General features: G+C 54.4%; 5 protein-coding genes across 5 annotated transcripts; 3 read left to right on the forward strand and 2 right to left on the reverse strand.

Annotated features, from left to right (window-relative positions):
• Positions 1-608: 608 nt before the first annotated feature.
• Positions 609-2147, reverse strand: PG994_013236 (uncharacterized protein; the record flags this gene model as incomplete). Its single annotated transcript, XM_066864645.1, has 1 exon — positions 609-2147. One exon carries the CDS (start codon positions 2145-2147, stop codon positions 609-611), a length of 1539 nt encoding a protein of 512 aa, XP_066709606.1.
• Positions 2148-2749: 602 nt separating this feature from the next.
• Positions 2750-3733, forward strand: PG994_013237 (uncharacterized protein; the record flags this gene model as incomplete). The annotated part of the gene is made up of 1 exon (XM_066864646.1): positions 2750-3733. The coding sequence occupies one exon, from the start codon at positions 2750-2752 to the stop codon at positions 3731-3733; it is 984 nt and encodes a 327-aa protein (XP_066709607.1).
• Positions 3734-5184: 1451 nt separating this feature from the next.
• Positions 5185-7170, forward strand: PG994_013238 (uncharacterized protein; the record flags this gene model as incomplete). The annotated part of the gene is made up of 3 exons (XM_066864647.1): positions 5185-5635; positions 5922-6110; positions 6194-7170. 3 exons carry the CDS (start codon positions 5185-5187, stop codon positions 7168-7170), a joined length of 1617 nt encoding a protein of 538 aa, XP_066709608.1.
• Positions 7171-8158: 988 nt separating this feature from the next.
• On the forward strand, positions 8159-11753 carry PG994_013239 (F-box and wd domain protein; the record flags this gene model as incomplete). Its single annotated transcript, XM_066864648.1, has 6 exons — positions 8159-8612; positions 8682-9898; positions 9952-10262; positions 10325-10632; positions 10709-11374; positions 11446-11753. Coding segments are annotated over 6 exons (3264 nt in total), but the record flags the coding sequence as incomplete, so codon positions are not given.
• Positions 11754-12853: 1100 nt separating this feature from the next.
• Positions 12854-15541, reverse strand: PG994_013240 (Candidapepsin-2; the record flags this gene model as incomplete). Its single annotated transcript, XM_066864649.1, has 3 exons — positions 12854-13633; positions 13722-15229; positions 15391-15541. 3 exons carry the CDS (start codon positions 15539-15541, stop codon positions 12854-12856), a joined length of 2439 nt encoding a protein of 812 aa, XP_066709610.1.
• Between the last annotated feature and the right edge of the window lie 1677 nt (positions 15542-17218).

A 17218-nucleotide genomic window follows, 5' to 3' on the forward strand; every position in this document is an offset into this window, starting at 1 on the left:
GACGAGGACATTCGGAGGTCGAGTAAACGCCAATGCATCGCTACCAAAGCATCACCACATAGTCGTCAAGGGAATTCCAGCGACTTCACCACACTTTGACGAATCTTTCGTCGTGTCACTCTTTTAAAAAACCAAAACCCTACTTTATATCTACGCGATAGCCGTGTATGAAAGGTACGGGTCTAAACTTTGTTATATAGCCGATATCCAGGTATCCAGGTGGTCTGTCACTCGACGATCCGTGGATCCTCAATGGACACTACAGCTGCTCAGCCTGGCAACGAGAAATATATGCTGACGACGCCTTCTCAACTATAGCATTCACTCGTTGACAACTTTTGTCAAGTACATTCGTTCAGAAAAATTGCCCTGACAAGGTCCGTACTCCAGTGCTGTGTGGTCGCATGGGAATGGATGATTAACAAGCTCCCCAGCATAACATAACATATACACCCACCCCTAATAACCTCTTGAGAAATACCGGAGCTCCTATAACTTGAGCATCAAACTTGGGAAACAATGCACACCACCACACTAGCGGTGGCCACCTTCGTGGCCGCTGCCTCCCTGGCTGGCGCGAGCCAGCCTACTGCGAATAGGCCAAGGATTTACTTCCCGCGACACGTGAAGCGACAATTCACCAACATCACCATCACGAGCGCACCTTCGGCTGCATCCACCCCCGACAGCACAACTTCCGGAACGTCTGACACAGCGAAACGGGACTCGTCGCTCAACCTCGGAGACCTCATCGCAAGCTTATCAAATGGCTTGGGGTCGTCAAAGAACGATCCTTCCAGCTCCGGATCGAATTCTGGCGACAGCGATAGCCAGACGATTACCCTTACCACCCCCGTGTTTGTGTCGCCCTCGACGACGATTACGGGCGTTGTTACTACGCCGATCCCGACTGGAAAGACCGAGTCGAGTGCCGCTGGATCTTCTGCCGCTGGGTCTTCTCCCCTGCTCGATTTACCGTCGAGTGGTTTGTTGGGTATCGGCCTGGGATCTAAAACATCAACCAACGCAGCAGAGTCGGCTGTCTCGTCTGCTAACAGTGGCTCATCGGCTGCTGCTGGTTCGTCCAATGCCGCCAGCCCGACAAATGCTGCCTCCAGTGCAATCGTGATTGCGCCCACCGGTATCGTGACGCCAACTTCTTCTAGCGCGCCAGCTGCTAGCTCGTCGGGCGGTGGTCTGTTTGGGGGATTGACGAGTGACTTGGGCGATGCCGTTTCTGATGTGACCAGCGCCGTTTTACCCGCTCCCACCACCAATGCTACCGAGGCCACTTCCGCCGCCTCCTCCGCCGTCACTGATTTGACTTCTGCCGTTTCTTCTGCCGCTACTGAGGTGACTTCCGATGTGTCCTCTGCCGTGCCCACAACCACCACGTCGGGGCTTCTAGGAGGTATCATTTCTGACATAACAAGTGCCATTCTTCCCTCCTCCACGGCCAATGCCACTGAGGCAACTCCAGCCCCTTCCTCTGCCGCCAATGAGGCGACCTCTGCCGCTACTGAGGCGAGTTCCGGCGTGTCCTCTGCCGTGCCCACGGCCACTTCAACCGGTGGTTTGGGGGGTATCATTTCTGGTATCACGAGTGCCATTCTTCCCTCTCCCACCGCCAATGCCACTGATGCGACTTCGGCCGCCGTGTCTTCGGCCGCTACTGAGGCGAATTCTAGCGTGCCCTCCGCCGTGCCTACGACCTCTTCCGGTGGTTTGGGCGGCATTATCTCTGGTATCACAAGTGCTATTATCCCCGCTCCCACCGCCAATGCCACTGATGCGACTTCGGCCGCCGTGTCTTCGGCCGCTACTGAGGCGAATTCTAGCGTGCCCTCCGCCGTGCCTACGACCTCTTCCGGTGGTTTGGGCGGCATTATCTCTGGTATCACAAGTGCTATTATCCCCGCTCCCACCGCCAATGCCACTGATGCGACTTCGGCCGCCGTGTCTTCGGCCGCTACTGAGGCGAATTCTAGCGTGCCCTCCGCCGTGCCTACGACCTCTTCCAGTGGTTTGGGCGGCATTATCTCTGGTATCACAAGTGCTATCATCCCCGCTCCCACCGCCAATGCCACTGATGTGACATCGGCTGTGCCTACACCCTCTTCGTCAGGTAGTGGCTTGGGTAGCATCATTTCTGACATTACAAGTGCCCTTCCTCTTCCCACTGCCTCTGCGCCGATCGCCAACGGTACTGAGCCAACATCGAGTGGATTGACTCTCTTCCCCACAGTTCCTACGGCCAGCTCAAGTGTACCAATTGCGAGTGGAAGCAATAGCGTAACTATTCCGGCCAGTCCCCCGCCGGGCACCGGCTCGGTTTCGGCTACCTCGCCACCAGTCACTGGACCAACCCAAAGCGTCACTATCCCAACCTCGCTGCCCGTCCCAACGACTCAGAGCGGCAACGCTACGAATGCAACGAGCCCCGCGACACCAGAACCTACTGTACTCCCCTACCACTAGCGTTCCAGTCCCAATCACCAATGCCACTGAGCCTGTTTCTACCCCCTCCGCTTCTGGTCCTGCGACGTCCGCCACCCCTGTCAGTTCTCTGCCGCCCCCGGTTCAGAACGTGACCACCCCGATCACAACGCCGCCGTCCACTCCCGTTGCCACTCCTACTCCCACTTCCACCCCCGTTGTGATCCTGCCTATCCCAACTAGCAGCTATGAGCCTCCCGTGACTACCACATCGCCAAAGGACACTTTCACCAGTGTTCCAGCAACCGGCGTCATGACGGGTACAAATTCGTGGCTCCCCACATCTATTGTCATCCAGCCTTCCACCACTCGCCAGTCAACTGGCGGAACTCAGACAACAGCTACTGGAGTCCCTTCATACCTGCCCAAGGCGATCACCCCGAGCACTATACCTGGGGATGCACCTCAAGGCTCGACCCTGATTCAATTGGCATACAAGTACGCCTTGAACTACCCCTTCATTGTCGAGGAGCCTGTCGCAGCGGCCCAGATGTTCTATCTCGTTCCTAAAGCCCTCAGCTTTGCCCTTAAGGTCCCCGAGGATCAGATCGTCATGCACTCTCTTCGGCCGTATGACACGACACCTCAGCTCGGATACATCACCACCCTGGCCGTCGCCTATGTGCCTAACAACATGGTCCAGAAGCTCCGAACGGACCACGAAAACCCCAACTCGCCGCTGTACATGAACCCGGACCAGCTGGTCACCGAGATGACTGGCCTCATCAACCCATCCATCGACATCGCATATGGCTCTACTCTCGACGGCGATGGCACTACTCCCGGCAGCTCAGCGCCGTCGAACCCGGCAAACAACCCCAACGATGCGTTTGGCAACGGTGGATCCTCCTCTCAGCAGTCTTCGTCTCAGAAGGGAACCACTGCAGCTATCGCTCTTGGAGCGGCCAGTGTTGCCGGTGCCTATGGTGCGGCCATGTTCATCATTGCCCGCCGATACAAGCGCAGAAAGCAGCGACACCAGCGCAGCAGCTCCATCACGTCGCCCTCGGAGATGCGCCAAGGTCACGTTGGTAGCCCTGCGCTTATGGGCGGTGCACTTCTTAGCCGGGACTTTACGGCCAATCATGGCGCCAATGGCGGCTATGGTGGCGTAGGCGGTGGTCACGGCAACACGCGCGACAGCCAGGGCAGCAGGAGGAGCGACATGAACAATTCGGGCCGCACCGCCTTTATTTCGGCGCCAGTCGCCGCCGAGAACTCGCTCGGCTGGAACTGATGAGATCTACAACGCATTTTGCCAACGACCTGCACGTCCCGTCTATTGACTCTTCAACCCATTTTCTTTTTTATCTACTATTTTTTGGTGGCGGACTTTTCGATACCCTTCCTGGAGGACTTGTTCGCTTGATCCTGCTGTAGATGGCCCCAGGCCACCAGGAACTGCAGCGCCCTCGGGCATCGCTCGAATTTTCTTGTTATTTTACTTCTCAGACGGGTTTGACTCGACAACAACAGCGAGTTGAACTATAGACAATATTACGCCTGGCGGGCGCCAAGGGCCCGAGCCCACCTTTTGCTGGCTCGGGCCTGGCCGGCAGGTGCCATTTGTATCTAATTTTATTTTGAATGAGGCGGTAGGCGTTCAGGCCGTGTTGAAAGCGGTTGGCGGAGCGTGTGTATGTGTGGTTGGGGCCGGGAGGCATTTTTGTGGGCTACTTACTCGGAGCGAAGGACGTGGACTCTTTGGACGTAGCCTGTTGTTGTTGTTGTTGTAGTTGGTGGAAAGAAAAAAGTAAAAGTCTGTACAATACAAACCGCGCAGCCCATGTTCATTGCATTGCGTAAGGCACGTCTTGGATATGGTGTCGATTGAGCTCCTTGTTTCGAGTATACTCAGCCAGCTTTGTAAAGTTCAGAGCCATCTCTTGTATTGCTTTGCACATTTAAAAAAATGAATAGATAGCATTCATCCTGCCCAACCGGTACGGCGCACCTCGTTCGACTTGATGATTGGTCTCGTAATTTGATTTAGTAGTACCTTGTTACTCGCGACGTACCTTGCAGAAAGCATGAATGATTAACCAAGGTATCAATCAATTGATCAATACTTGGAACTAGACGAACCCAAATCCGTCTTATGTACTTTAGTTAGGTTGGCCCTGACAGCAGGATGGGATGTGAAGATGGGGAAAACTATAAGAAGGCCATCCCATCGGATGGGATCCGTGCTTAGTTGAACCCAATGCAATTCCACATGGCTGCTTTAGGGGTGCATAGACCTAAGGTAAAGTTGATAGGTACATACATATCAAAACGTCAGTCCCAATCAATTTCGTGGATGACTTCATATTTCAACTCCATGGGTGATGCAAATCGGTGGGTAGAAGGATATTGAAAATCCCCAACGATAATTCAACGTGCCCCGGGAGGGAAATGAGCCGGCATAGGCGGCACCGCGTCGGGGCCCTGTCTATGATTGACGCAGTACGCCAATCAATCATGCTTCACAGCCCTCAGCCGCTCCAGCTCTGTCTGTTTTCTACGCAACTTCAATTCACTTCTTCATCAAGAAACCTGATGATAATCCAATTGTATCATCTTACGATACTACATAAGATACAAGTGAAAGCATACCTGATTGATTGAGCCTCTAGTGGCGTTTTTGGATTACTTCCAGTGCATTCAATTAGGTTAATGGGTACGTACCTGTTAAACTCCAGATCCGACATGCCATTATCGCCCGCCGCTTCGTCCCATCACCTGGATACGGACAGCTCCGACTTGGCGTCACCATCGTCATCTTCGGGGGCCACTGCGCAGCTAACACCTGACAACGACGACCCCACCTCTTTTTCCGACGATGAGAAGGATGAAGAGACTCCCTGGGTGGCCGACGACGACCGCAATGGACAACACGATGTCGAGTCGGGGGGAGGTGCCTCGTACGAACTGCAGAACCTAAGTAGCCGTACCGGCAGGAAACCCGCCCGTGGTCGCGGCAAGGAGGAGCGGTTTGCCCCTGATGCGTCGGCGACGCGTCGACGGCTGAGCGACAGCACAGCGGCTAGCTTCCAACTGTACACGCCCGACGAGGAGCAGGCCGTGGTGCGCAAGTTTGATCGCAAGCTAGTTCTTTTTCTATCTATTTGCTATATGCTCTCCTTCCTAGATCGGTCAAGTATGCGTCCCCTTATCTGTTTCTACCTATTGAACCGGCAGCCTAGCTGACCTGGCAGGATGTAGATATCGGCAATGCAAGAATCGCTGGTATGGAGAACGATCTGCAAACCCGCCCTCCTCGATCTGGGTGGTATGAGTGGTCTCTCACTTCATTCTATATCTCGTACATTGCGTTCGAGTGGATGTCTCTCTTGTGGAGGATCATCCCGGCTCATATATACGTAAGTTGGGACGGCCGGCTGTTGACACCTGGCCTGCCACGACGACATTAACCACAATTGCAGGTGTCGCTCATTGTACTTTCGTGGGGCGTGATAGCTTCAGTGCAGGCGGTGGCTACGTCGTACCTATGTTGATCTTCCTGCGGACGCTCTTGGGCATTGGCGAAGCTGCCTTCACCGGAGTCCCCTTTTTCCTGTCCTTCTTTTTCAAGAGGAGCGAGCTAGCCTACAGGACCGCGCTCTTTATATCTGGTGAGTTACTACCCAATCACTATATCTGCGTCATGTCAATACTCCGTTGGAAACTATCATGGGCTGATGGCTTGCGATAACAGCTGCGCCACTTGCGACGACCTTCTCATCCTCTCTAGCATGGCTTATCATAAAACTAGGCGAGTCGGGTCCCATTGCGCCCTGGCGTGTCCTGTTCCTCGCAGAAGGGTTTCCGCCTCTTGTCGTTGCTGTAATCGCCTGGGGTGTTGTCCCAGACTCCCCCCAGACCGCACGGTACCTCACCACGCGAGAGAGAAAAGTCGCACACTTACGTCTTCGGCATGAAAAAGGCCAATCGCAGACTTCTAGCAAACACAGGGCCGAGAGCCGAGTCAAGGCGATCTCGTCAGCTCTGCTAGACCCCAAGGCGTGGCTGACGGCGGTGATGTTCTTCTTGACGAACATGGCCTACTCGTCCCTGCCAGTATTCCTTCCCATGATACTCAAAGAGATGGGCCACACAGCGCTGGAGAGCCAAGCTCTCAGCGCACCGCCGTATCTTATCTCCTTTGTGGCGGTTCTCACCACGGCGCATCTCTCGGATAAGCTGGGCGTGCGAGCGCCTTTCATCGTGGCGCACGCGCTCGCCTCGGCGGCGGGCTACCTGGCGCTCGCGCTCGCGCGCCCGCTGGGGCTGGGCTCGATGCTGCGCTACCTGGCCATCTACCCGGCGGCGGTCGGCTTTTTCAACGTCGTCGTCCTCGTCGTGGCCTGGAACATCAACAACCAGCCGTCCGAGGGCCGGCGCGGCGGCGGCTTCGCGCTCATGCAGGTGGTGGGCCAGTGCGGCCCCCTGCTCGGCACCCGCCTGTACCCCAAGGGCGACGAGCCCTACTTCGAGCCCGGCATGTGGACGTGCGCCAGCGCCATGGCGGGCGTGGCGGTCGTCGCGCTGGTCCTGCGGCTCTACCTCGCGCACCTGAATGCACGGATGGCCGCGAGAGAGGGCGGCGGCGGCGAGGAAGTGCAGGGCTTGGTGGGAGGATTACCTGGGATGGAAGGGGCGAATAGCAGGGACCGGTTTAGATATATGTTGTGATATGATTATACAGCGTACCTTCATACACAAGAAATATCAATATCGTACCTAATAGAGTACCTAACAGAAAGATAAGAACTCGTCATGAAGTTATTACTCTCATGTTCTTTCTCATTTACTTTCTCATTTGTTGCTCAGGGCCTGACTTCGGAGGCTGCCGGAGTTTAGGCACACCGGGAGAATTGAGCTGGTTGCATCTGGTGAGATGGTGCGCACGGCCCTGACAGCCACCGGGACTAGCCGAGCCGATTTGGCTGGTTTTTGGCTGGTTTTTCCGTTGATCGTCCCGTCAGTTGTCTAAATTCCGCAGCTTGTTTCAAATGGGAACAGGCCGGTGGGGGAGGGGGGGGGTTCCTGGAAGAGGCCTGGGGGAAGGCCTGGGGGAAGGCCTGGAAGAGCCCTAGGGGGAAGCTTAGGGGGCCTGAGGGAGGCCTAGGGGGAGGCCTGGAAGAGGCCTAGGGCTAAGCTTAGGGGAGGCCTGGGGAGGCCCGGACCCTTTTCAGCCAGTCAGCAGATTATGGGCACACTATTTGCAATCAGCTGTTTCTGGTGATCTGATTGGATAAAGGGTTAGAGCCCGAGCGTTCTGCTGATCTAGAAATATAGCTGATTCCCGAGCGTGGTTTTGAAACGCGTTACTAAAGTCTGCTGCTTATATGCTTTTATGCAAAAATCGGCTGAAACTTATGTCAGTCAGCTCGGATGAAACGCGCCCTAACCTCGTGGCGCGAACTGGCTGCTTGCTATCCGTACCTCGTCACCAATGACCAAGTGCTAGGTTCTCTTCCACTTTTTTCTCTCCTCAACGCAATAACCACCACTCACCTCGACCGTCAATTTGATAGCACAGCATCGACACCATCTGTCTCGACAGCGCCCCTGTGACACTTCCTGCTGTCTCTTTTTCCGTACCTATACTTCAGCACTTACTCCGTGACTGCTGACTGCTGACCGCGACCGTGACTGTGCCCTTCGATATCGCACAGTCAACCCTACACCAACCCTTCGACTCTATCTACTCTACTTTATGCAACTAGGGCCTACCAACATTTCCACCCAGACTCATCCGACAAGCGCTTCTCCGTCCCCCCACTCCTCCTACCAACATGGCCTTCCTCAGCTTCACCATGCTGGCTCTGTCCCAGACGACATGCAGCCCCGCTCCCCAAGCGATCGCGCGCCGCAGTCTGCCATCGGAGGTCGAGGTGGTAGCTCGGATGCGCCTGTCCCGGGAGTCAGCGCCACCCAGCTGGAAGACCGACTTCGAGGACTGAATGTAGCTGGCTTGCAGGTCACCGACCACCCCAAGACTCCTGGCCATAGGATTTCCGAGTACGAAAATGCCTTGACTCCCGCGACTCCCCGTCAAGCCTTGGGCTTCAAGGTTGTCCGGCGTGCCGCCTCGCAGACGGACGGCGCACAGCTCACTGATTTCCCCAATGGTTTGTGAGCCCATCCTAGAAATTACGTCCTGCTTGCATCGGTATACTGATATGAGCTGCTCCATGTAGAGATTCTGACGCATATCCTCTCTCACCTGCACCCCGACTCTCATGCATCGGTCGCGTTGGTATCGAAGCGATTCTACACACTCGTGACGACACCGCATGCCTGGCGAATGGCTTTCCAGCGTTACTTCCCGGGACAGGATGCCATGGTGGCCCCTGAGAAGACCACAGGACCTTTGGGCCATGATGACACCGAGTTCATACGCTCCGAAGTTCGCCATTTCACGCGACTCACTGCTCATGCATCTTGGCGCAGCGAGTACCTACTTCGAACCCGCCTTCTGCGAAGTCTTGTTAGAGGCAAGCCTGGGTCGAGCTCTGGGGGCATCGGCTCTTCGTCGCGGTCAAGCCATTCTACCAAGAAGGCTAGCGCGGTTTTGACTTACAACTCGAAACTGCCATCTATGGTGACGAATGTCCATGCTACCTTCACGTCCACTGGGAAGAAACCGCCGCGGGTCATCCATGCTGCCGCGGATATGTGTGTTACCAGCGCGAGCGACCCAACCACTGGCAGGGTGGAGAAATGGGGCCTCGATGATCCTTTTGCGTTCGCGCAGCTGGACGAATCAGCACCTCAGTTTCTCCCCTTTGGGATTGGAGAGGGCCCTGCCGTACTTCCCAATGTCATGGATGTGAGCCAGCCTTATGGCGTCGTTGGAGGTGAAGGCTTCCCTGGCGGTCGTGTCTTTTTCCGCCCAAGTGGTGAGTTTAGGGGTAGGTATCTTGGTCAGGAATCGACTGTGGTCGATGCCCACGCCGACATTCCCAAAATCCCCGAGCTCTCAGAAGCGATCAGCTCTTTGTGGATCGCTAAAACGCCTGCCGTGCCGTCTATAACAAGTACCATGGTGGGCATTCTGGTCGGCTCAACATTGGGCATTGTTACCTCTTATGCGCTGGGTCATGATCCTTCGGGTCCTCGCTATTCGAACAGTGAAATCAGCGCTCGCTGGGTTCTCAGTCCTGGTGTTCCCATCATTGGGATCAAGGTTGACGAGAGCTACAACCAGAAAAGAAAATCGGCCGCTAGAGTTTGGGCAGTTGCTCTGAACGCGCTTGGCGAGGTGTATTATCTGACGCACCCTCCGACTCCTGTTGTCAAGTCTAAGACAGAGGACAGCGTTAAATGTGCTTGGCATGCTGGTCGTACCGCCTATTGGCAGCTGATTGAAGGAACTCGCCGGCAAGCGCGACCTGACGAGTCTGGCAAGAACGCTGTTCGTGGGCGTACTCTCCGAGATCTCCTTCCAATGCCATGGACTTGAAGAAGGACCAAATGATTGCGGAAGCCCGGGAAATCGAGAGATTCCTGCGGTATAAGCCAGCTCACTTTCGAAAGGTTTGTGACGGCTGGGACATGCGACGCAAACTCGAGGTCGACTTCGCCAGTACTGATGACCATGACTCCGGCGAGGGTATCCTTGTCCTCAGCTGTGGCTACGAAGACGAACAAACGCCATCCGTAACACGATATGTGCGCGATTCTTCCTACCGTCCGCAGTCCCTCAGCACCTCGGAGACTCCTATCGAGACGCCTGTGACCCAGCCAGTTCCTTCAATTTTTGGAGGCGCTAAGCCAAGGTCCCCTCACCCAAGTCATCAGCGTCGCCGTTGCTGCGACAGGTCCTGTCTACTTCGGGTAGTGGGGTGTCAAGTCCCGAATCGACATTGAAGCAGGAGGACCTTGACGAGTGGCGCGAATCTTCATTCTTAATGAAGGGCTGCGAGAACTCCCAGATCACTGTCAGCACTGTGGATTTGTCATCGTTTGCACTGATGACCTCGTCCGAGGACCCATTGCAAGATTCCTCTAATGGTACCATGGGGTCAATGACGCCCACTGGACAGGCTCCGACGGATCTTCCTGGCAGAGGCGCCAGGATACTCGGTATCGGTACAAACTCCGGGAAGGTCCTGTTGTGGAATATGCGAGAAGCACATGTCAGTGCCGGTGTGCAACCTATCCGTGTCATTCAGACGGAGTCCCCCGAGGTTTCGGCTCTGGCCATCTCTGCCTCTCTACCTAGTTCATGGTGGAAGCGATGGCCTTGTGCAGGCTTGGGATCCTCTAGCTTCCACGCCGGAGCCTATTCGAACACTGAATGCGCGCTCGACTGGCCGAGTTCCCCGACATATCCTCAACGCAAATCCGACCCTCCATAGCAGTAGCTTTTCAGCAGTTGGGGCGATCTATCTTGATCCAGATCCTGTTATGTTGCGAGGTATCCTGGCATTCGGTACCTTCGTCCGATACTGGGCGTATAGCTCATCTGGGCAACCTTCCGGTCGTAAACGCCGAGTACGCCACTCAGACGTCCACGGACGTCTTGCCACCCGACGGCCTGGTGGGGGTATCAAAGGCTTCATCGCCGCCGAGACCGAGGAACTGCGAATTGAGCAGCAAATCAAGGCTCGAGAGGATGCGTGGCTTCGCTCACGGTTTGGGGTTGGCCTTTGCGACCTGACCGAAGAAGAAGCCCTGCGTTATGCGGAGATGGTTTCCCAAGAAGCGTTCCAGCTTGAAGAGCAGCGTCGAACCAGTGCCAGTGACACGGGCTCTGCCGCCGACTTTGACACAACCTCCACTACAGGAAGTTTGGACACTGTCACGCCTGACCCCAGCATCACCGGGCTCAGCATCCCTGCTGCGGCTAGCTCTAGCGTACAAGCCGCTCCAGCATCCGATCCCGAAAGTGACTACGAACTGCAGATACAGCAAGCTATTCGTCTATCACTTCTCGAAGGAGGGGACGATGCGGGCCAGTCTCTCGAGAGACTAGCTCGGGCGACTATGATGGTCCCATGCTGTACAAGGAGAAACAGCAGGGCAAGCAGCCCATCTCGAGCTCGCCCTCTTCAAGCCACACCCCCTTGGTCCAGCGGGCCGAGACTTCCGGTTCCACTGCTTTCGATGCCAATGAAGAGGACGAGGACTTGGGATTGGCTCTAGAGCTGAGTCTTGCTGAAGAGCAGAGCCGACAGTCTGCCTCGAGTGCCACCATGCCCGATGATGAGTTTCCAGCCCTGGGAAGCAATAGTGGTAAAGGCAAGGGCAAGGCTATGTTCTTCTGAGAGATGGTGACACGAACCTTAAGGGGGTGTTCAGTTTTTGTGTCTGTTGTTTTTCGATTCGCGATTAATCCTGTTTCTTCGTTTCGTGCCCCGCTGCTGTTATGGAAGGAATTGCTTCATTTTATAGCCAGAGAACACGCCAGCCTATCAGTGTTATTTGCATGCCATAATTGCCTAATTGAATTTGCTATTTACTCTCAACCATGATCTCTAATAAGTCGAGGTTTGCTGCGACAATGAACCAGCTTGTGTTCCATCCTCGCCTGTGGATTTCCCCGAGCCATCTCTGCATTGCTTAGGGATCTCACGGCATTATTACCAAAGAGTAGCATCAAGAGTGATGACAAGTTTTTATTTGTTTATCTGTTTGTTTGCTTATTTTACTTCTATATCGATTGTGAGAGCAAGTATCAAGTAGTAGCCCATCTCACTCCCCTGTCCCTCTCCTGTATGAGCCACAATCTTCTCAATTCCCATGGGTTCGTTCTCCTCGGGCCCTTTGACCCATCATCTCCTTGGACGCGTGCTGCTACTACCGTGCAAGTCCATGTATACATATCCAACTTGAAGAACTGCTTTTGCGTCGGCAAAAACAACACAGTATTCCACCAACGCCATATTGTACAAACTCTGTTTGCCTTATAGTCTGCCCAGGGTAGGTTTGTTGTTTAGAGAGAACAGGGATGTTGCAGAATACCCTCCCCTGCTTGCACCCATTAACCAAGGAGGCGGTGAAAACGAAAAAAAGGGGTAACCACCCCAAAGAGCGTTTGATGTCATATCCCGAATAGAAACCAAAAGCCGTATAAAACTCCTTAGACCGCTAGTGTATAGATTTATGCCAAAGAGTAGAAATGGAAGAAAAAATAAGGGTTCCCAAGGCGTGTATAGAGAGGACGAGACGAGCTGGGGTAAGAAATGAAGAATAATAAAACACATAGTAATCATACGGCGGCGCATCAAGCAGCAGCTCGGCGTGTATAGAGAAATGAGGAGCTCCAAGTTGAGGAGCAATGCGAGAAGACGATTGCGGTTCTGTAGCGCGCCAAGGTCGTGGCTGCTCAGGTTAGGTCATTGTGGGATTTTGGGGTGGGGCGGCATCATTGCTCCTCCCAGCTATACCGTCTCGATGCTGGCTGCGGTATATGTACAACGTCAACACCGTCGAGACACCCTCTGGTTGCAGACGGTGCTCCCGGTGGCGTCGGGATGTGGACGAGATCCGCACGAGGGTCTAGGCGGTTCGCAAAGTCCTCCGACCGTGGAGGTGGTTGCGGTATGTGGATGAATTCATCCTGGCCGTCGAGGCGGCTAGAGGTTGGACTTGGTTCCTCCTCGGGCTCCGAAGGCGGTGTCAGTCCTCCGAAAGATCCCTGTCGCGTATTGTCGCCCTGCAGGACGCGGAGCTCTCCGTGCTCATCCTCCTCAACGGTAAAGTTACTCCCCAAAGTATCGGCATTTGACCCACGCCGAGACTCCTGCGCCGATGGTATCGTTGGCATAACGAAGGCGTGTCCGTCGGGTCCGACTAGCCGAGGTGGTGCAGGGCGTTGGTGCGGCAAGCGCACGTTGTTTGGTAGAGGGCCGAGGCATACTATTCTCGTGGTATCAATAGGAGCACGCTGGGTTGCCGGTGGAGGCGGTTGTGATAATAATCCCGTGGGGGAAGTGGGTGAGACACCACCGGACGAGTCGGATCGACCTATAGATCGATGGTCGAGCGTATTAGGGGAGGGTAGCGGATATGTTACGCTGGGATTAGAGCGCGACCACGAAGTTTGTGACGTAAACGCAATGGGCGAGGGGGGGTCGGGCATTCGACCCGTCCAGTCTCCCCATGTGGCGTCATAGGAGACGGTAGAGGATACGTCGAGTTGTTGCTAGATGTCGGGGACGGGGCTTGATCCGTACTCAGATGATCCAAAGGTCGGTAGTGTGCCACATGGCTTATGTCTTGATGGCTTTTACCCTCTTCTGGCATAGAGAGTCCGCTGGCTGGCGGCGTGTACTCAGGAACGGGTCCTTGCAGTTGTCTATCCATCTTAATCCGTGCAATCTCATACGCGCCGAGATTGTGCGTATCTTCCGAGCCGAACTCGGTTGTGTCATTGATGGAATGGGCATCTGACGCATCCAACTCCACGGGTTGCGGAGGACGGCCAACTCATAGCGTTCGTGATTCATATCAGCCCCCACCTCGACTGCCCGAGTCGTGTTTGCAGGAACCTCGGGCACGTCACTTTTCTTGCCTCTTTTCGCCGAAAACCTCTTAGTGATTCTCGAAAAGATTCTTCTCGCGGGAGTCTGGGGGGTCTCCTGTTCAGAAGTGGTATCGCTACCTTTCCAATCGTCCACCTCGGATACGCGATTTCTCATTTGCTTCTTCCTTCTCCTACGGAGACAGAATAACGCGGCTAAAGAAGCGATCCCGATCAGGGAAGCTCCGACAGCGATGCCGATTATCTGTGGTGTCCCTAATCCTTCCTGCTTATCCCCCGGCTGGGATGGGGGACCCGGGTAGGGACTAGTGCTGTCTGACTTGATTGTCACGATAGACGTATTGTGGCGCGGATTCTCGGGAAACAAAGCCTTATGAACTGAGAATGTGCTCGACTCGTAGTTCGTGATCAAATACGCCTCTTGCATAAACGCCCTCCCAATTATAGCCTGGTTAGCATTATCATGTCTCTTCAGAGGAAAGTAAGGAATAGCTGCATCGCCATAGCTGAAAAGATTTTGGAACGGGAATCGGAGCGTCTGGGCAAATGCACTGGCCGAGATAGTGATATTGACGGCCCCAGGAATGTCCAGCGGGTGGCCAAAGTTATCTAGGTTGTCCGAGCTAGACAGGGTGAAAGTGAAGGAAAGGTCTGGGCGTTGAAAGCTGTCGAAGATGCCGTCGTTGGAGTACATATACAAGCCGAAAGTCTCGTTCCACTTCAGGCCAAGTGCTTGCGCAAAATGTTCGCAAACAGGGGTCGGGAGCCACAGGTAGGGAGTTGTGGTGTCAATGACTGCCTTGACCGACTCATTGAACGAGAGGAGGGTCCTCGAGGTCGAACTCCACTGGGTTGGAGCCCCATCCGCATTGGTAACTTCGGCGCTAATCCCACGAACTAGAACTTCGGTTTCGCGGTCGATATTAAGATTGAAATTCGTCGCGTGCGGGACAAACCGATTCCTATCGTAGCCTCCCAGGGTGATGGAAATGGGCGTTCCCGCTTCTCCCTCATAGTAGGCCCCGGCAGTATAGCCATAGCTGTGGCTAGGAACGACGCCGATTTGCTCCACCAAATTAGCCAGAGGGCTCAGCACAACGGCATCCTGAAATTTCCCCGGCGTGATCCCAAGACCGAAGAAGCCGGTGAAATATTGCGTGTCATTGATGCCAGCGACGATTTGTTTCTGCAGTGCCGTCTGCGATTGTCTTGCGCTATCGTAGACAACAATCGTTTCCATGGCATAATCGCCGTTCCCTGCGAGATTGTCCGACCCAAGTTTGTACTGTCCCAATGAACCCCAGCTTCGGGATGCGCCGACGTCGAAAACATTGCCGCGGGACGTTTTGCAAACAGTGGCTATTCCAGCGACGTTAGGAAAATTTACACAGCAGTTAGTTGTTGAAGTTTGGACGTACTCGAATCGCACCCGCTACTTTCCACAACCCATAGTTCCGAGAGGGCGGTGTTCACGGTAACATCGACTTGCTGGGCGGGCTCTCCGACGAAGAGTACAATAGCAGACCAGTTGCCGTCGATACCGTACCTATACTCAGAATAATTATGCATTAGTATTGGTGCATCCCTTGCGTGGTTGGAAAACCGTTGCACACATGCCATTTTTGGGAGGGCTCGAGCCACAGAGCCTCAAGATGGGCGGATACCAAGGTACTCGCAGCAAACACCAACAAAGCTCCGAGAAGCTTCGGCGCATATCGTGTCGAACACATCGTGGTAGGTCGAGGGAATATTTCTGGCCGGCACACGCAGGCGCGAGGTTACCAGTGCGCCGTCGACTGCGTCATGGAGGCTAGTGTTCGCAGCTCAGATGCCACAAGTAAGTATCGGGATTGGCTTAGACGGGGCTCTCCATGAGTAAGTATGTATCGAGTATCGTAATCGCGACGGGGCCTTCTTCGAATAGGGGCAGGTTCGGTTTGTTGCTTCGAGGCGATTGCAATACAGTCCCAAATCGCAATTGGCAGCGCGATCAATAGAATTCCCGCGAGATTGGTACCGGGGAAATAAATAAAAACAACGGAGACAAAAATCGATCGAGCAGCTACAGTTGGGGGAGAGAAGACCTCGCACCCTTTTTCCTGTGCCATCTTCTAGTAGTATCGGCTCTTCAGCGGGCGGACAACAAACGTGCCTAGCGTGAAGTTTCCTATTGTGGGGGTGTTCCGGGTGGTGGCCTATTTGATTCTGGCTTTCTCGCTGTCCAGCTTCCCAAGTGGCTACTCTGCCCACTAAACTACAAGCCGACTGCTGCATGCGGCAGGCTGACCTACATACATACCATAGTCCGTACTTGAAAGTTGACGGGCTTTCCTCCTTGCAGGCACACCAAAACAAGACCTTGTTCAATTGCTTGGGGCAGTGGGTAGGCGACCAGGGTCCCAAGTGACTAATAAGTTTAACCTTTAGGTTGTGTCTAGGAGTCCAGGGCTTGAGTCTTGACTCCCTTGGCGGGAGATTAGCAGGGCCGGCGGAGCACATGCTTGTCTATGCTGGCCTCCTGCCTCACTGCCACGACTTGCCTTTCCACCTTTCCTACCTCCAGGTTCTGCTCCCAGGGTCTGCCACGGCGGCCAGCAGCAGCCAGGGCCAAGTGGCCAGTCGGGTGGGTTGGGTTAGCGAGGATTACCACGTTGAGCTGGCGGGCTAGGCGGATGGGCACGCTACTGGCCAGACTGCTGCTCACGTACGATTGATCTGACTGATTGAATGGGTAAGATGCACTGTCCTTTGACTTGTAGTGATTCTCCATGCCATGTCTCTGAGCAAGACTCGTCATTATTGACAAACAAAAATTATACTGCCCTTATGACTACCATCTGTTTATCCCGCACTCATCTCAAGACCGATTCAAGACATTATCACACAAGCTATTAGTATGGTGGCATTTGTTGCTTTTCGGGTGGGCTCCCGGCTCCTTTGCGTGGGCTTAAAAGTGGTCGCCGAGGGAGGGAGAGAGAGACAGACAGACAGCAGGAGATTGGCCTAGTCTGGACCATCTGGACCATCCCTGGGTCCAGAATCATCTTCTCAATCTCAGACCAATCAAAGCAGTCGTTGCGCATGCTTCGACTTGCCTCTTTTCCACTGCTTTTCATTTACACGGCAGTTTCTGCCTCTGGATAAATGCTACGATGCGTTTTGCCGCCACTTCCCGTATCTCCTCCTCCGCAAACTGTATGATAGTTCGAGTTGAGAGACACAGGCGCAAGGCTCAAGCTGCTCTCT

Source organism: Apiospora phragmitis (assembly GCF_038363925.1).
Source record: "Apiospora phragmitis strain CBS 135458 chromosome Unknown utg000011l:1.0-3236445.0:1.0-3240683.0, whole genome shotgun sequence".
Taxonomy (NCBI): Eukaryota; Fungi; Ascomycota; class Sordariomycetes; order Amphisphaeriales; family Apiosporaceae; genus Apiospora; species Apiospora phragmitis.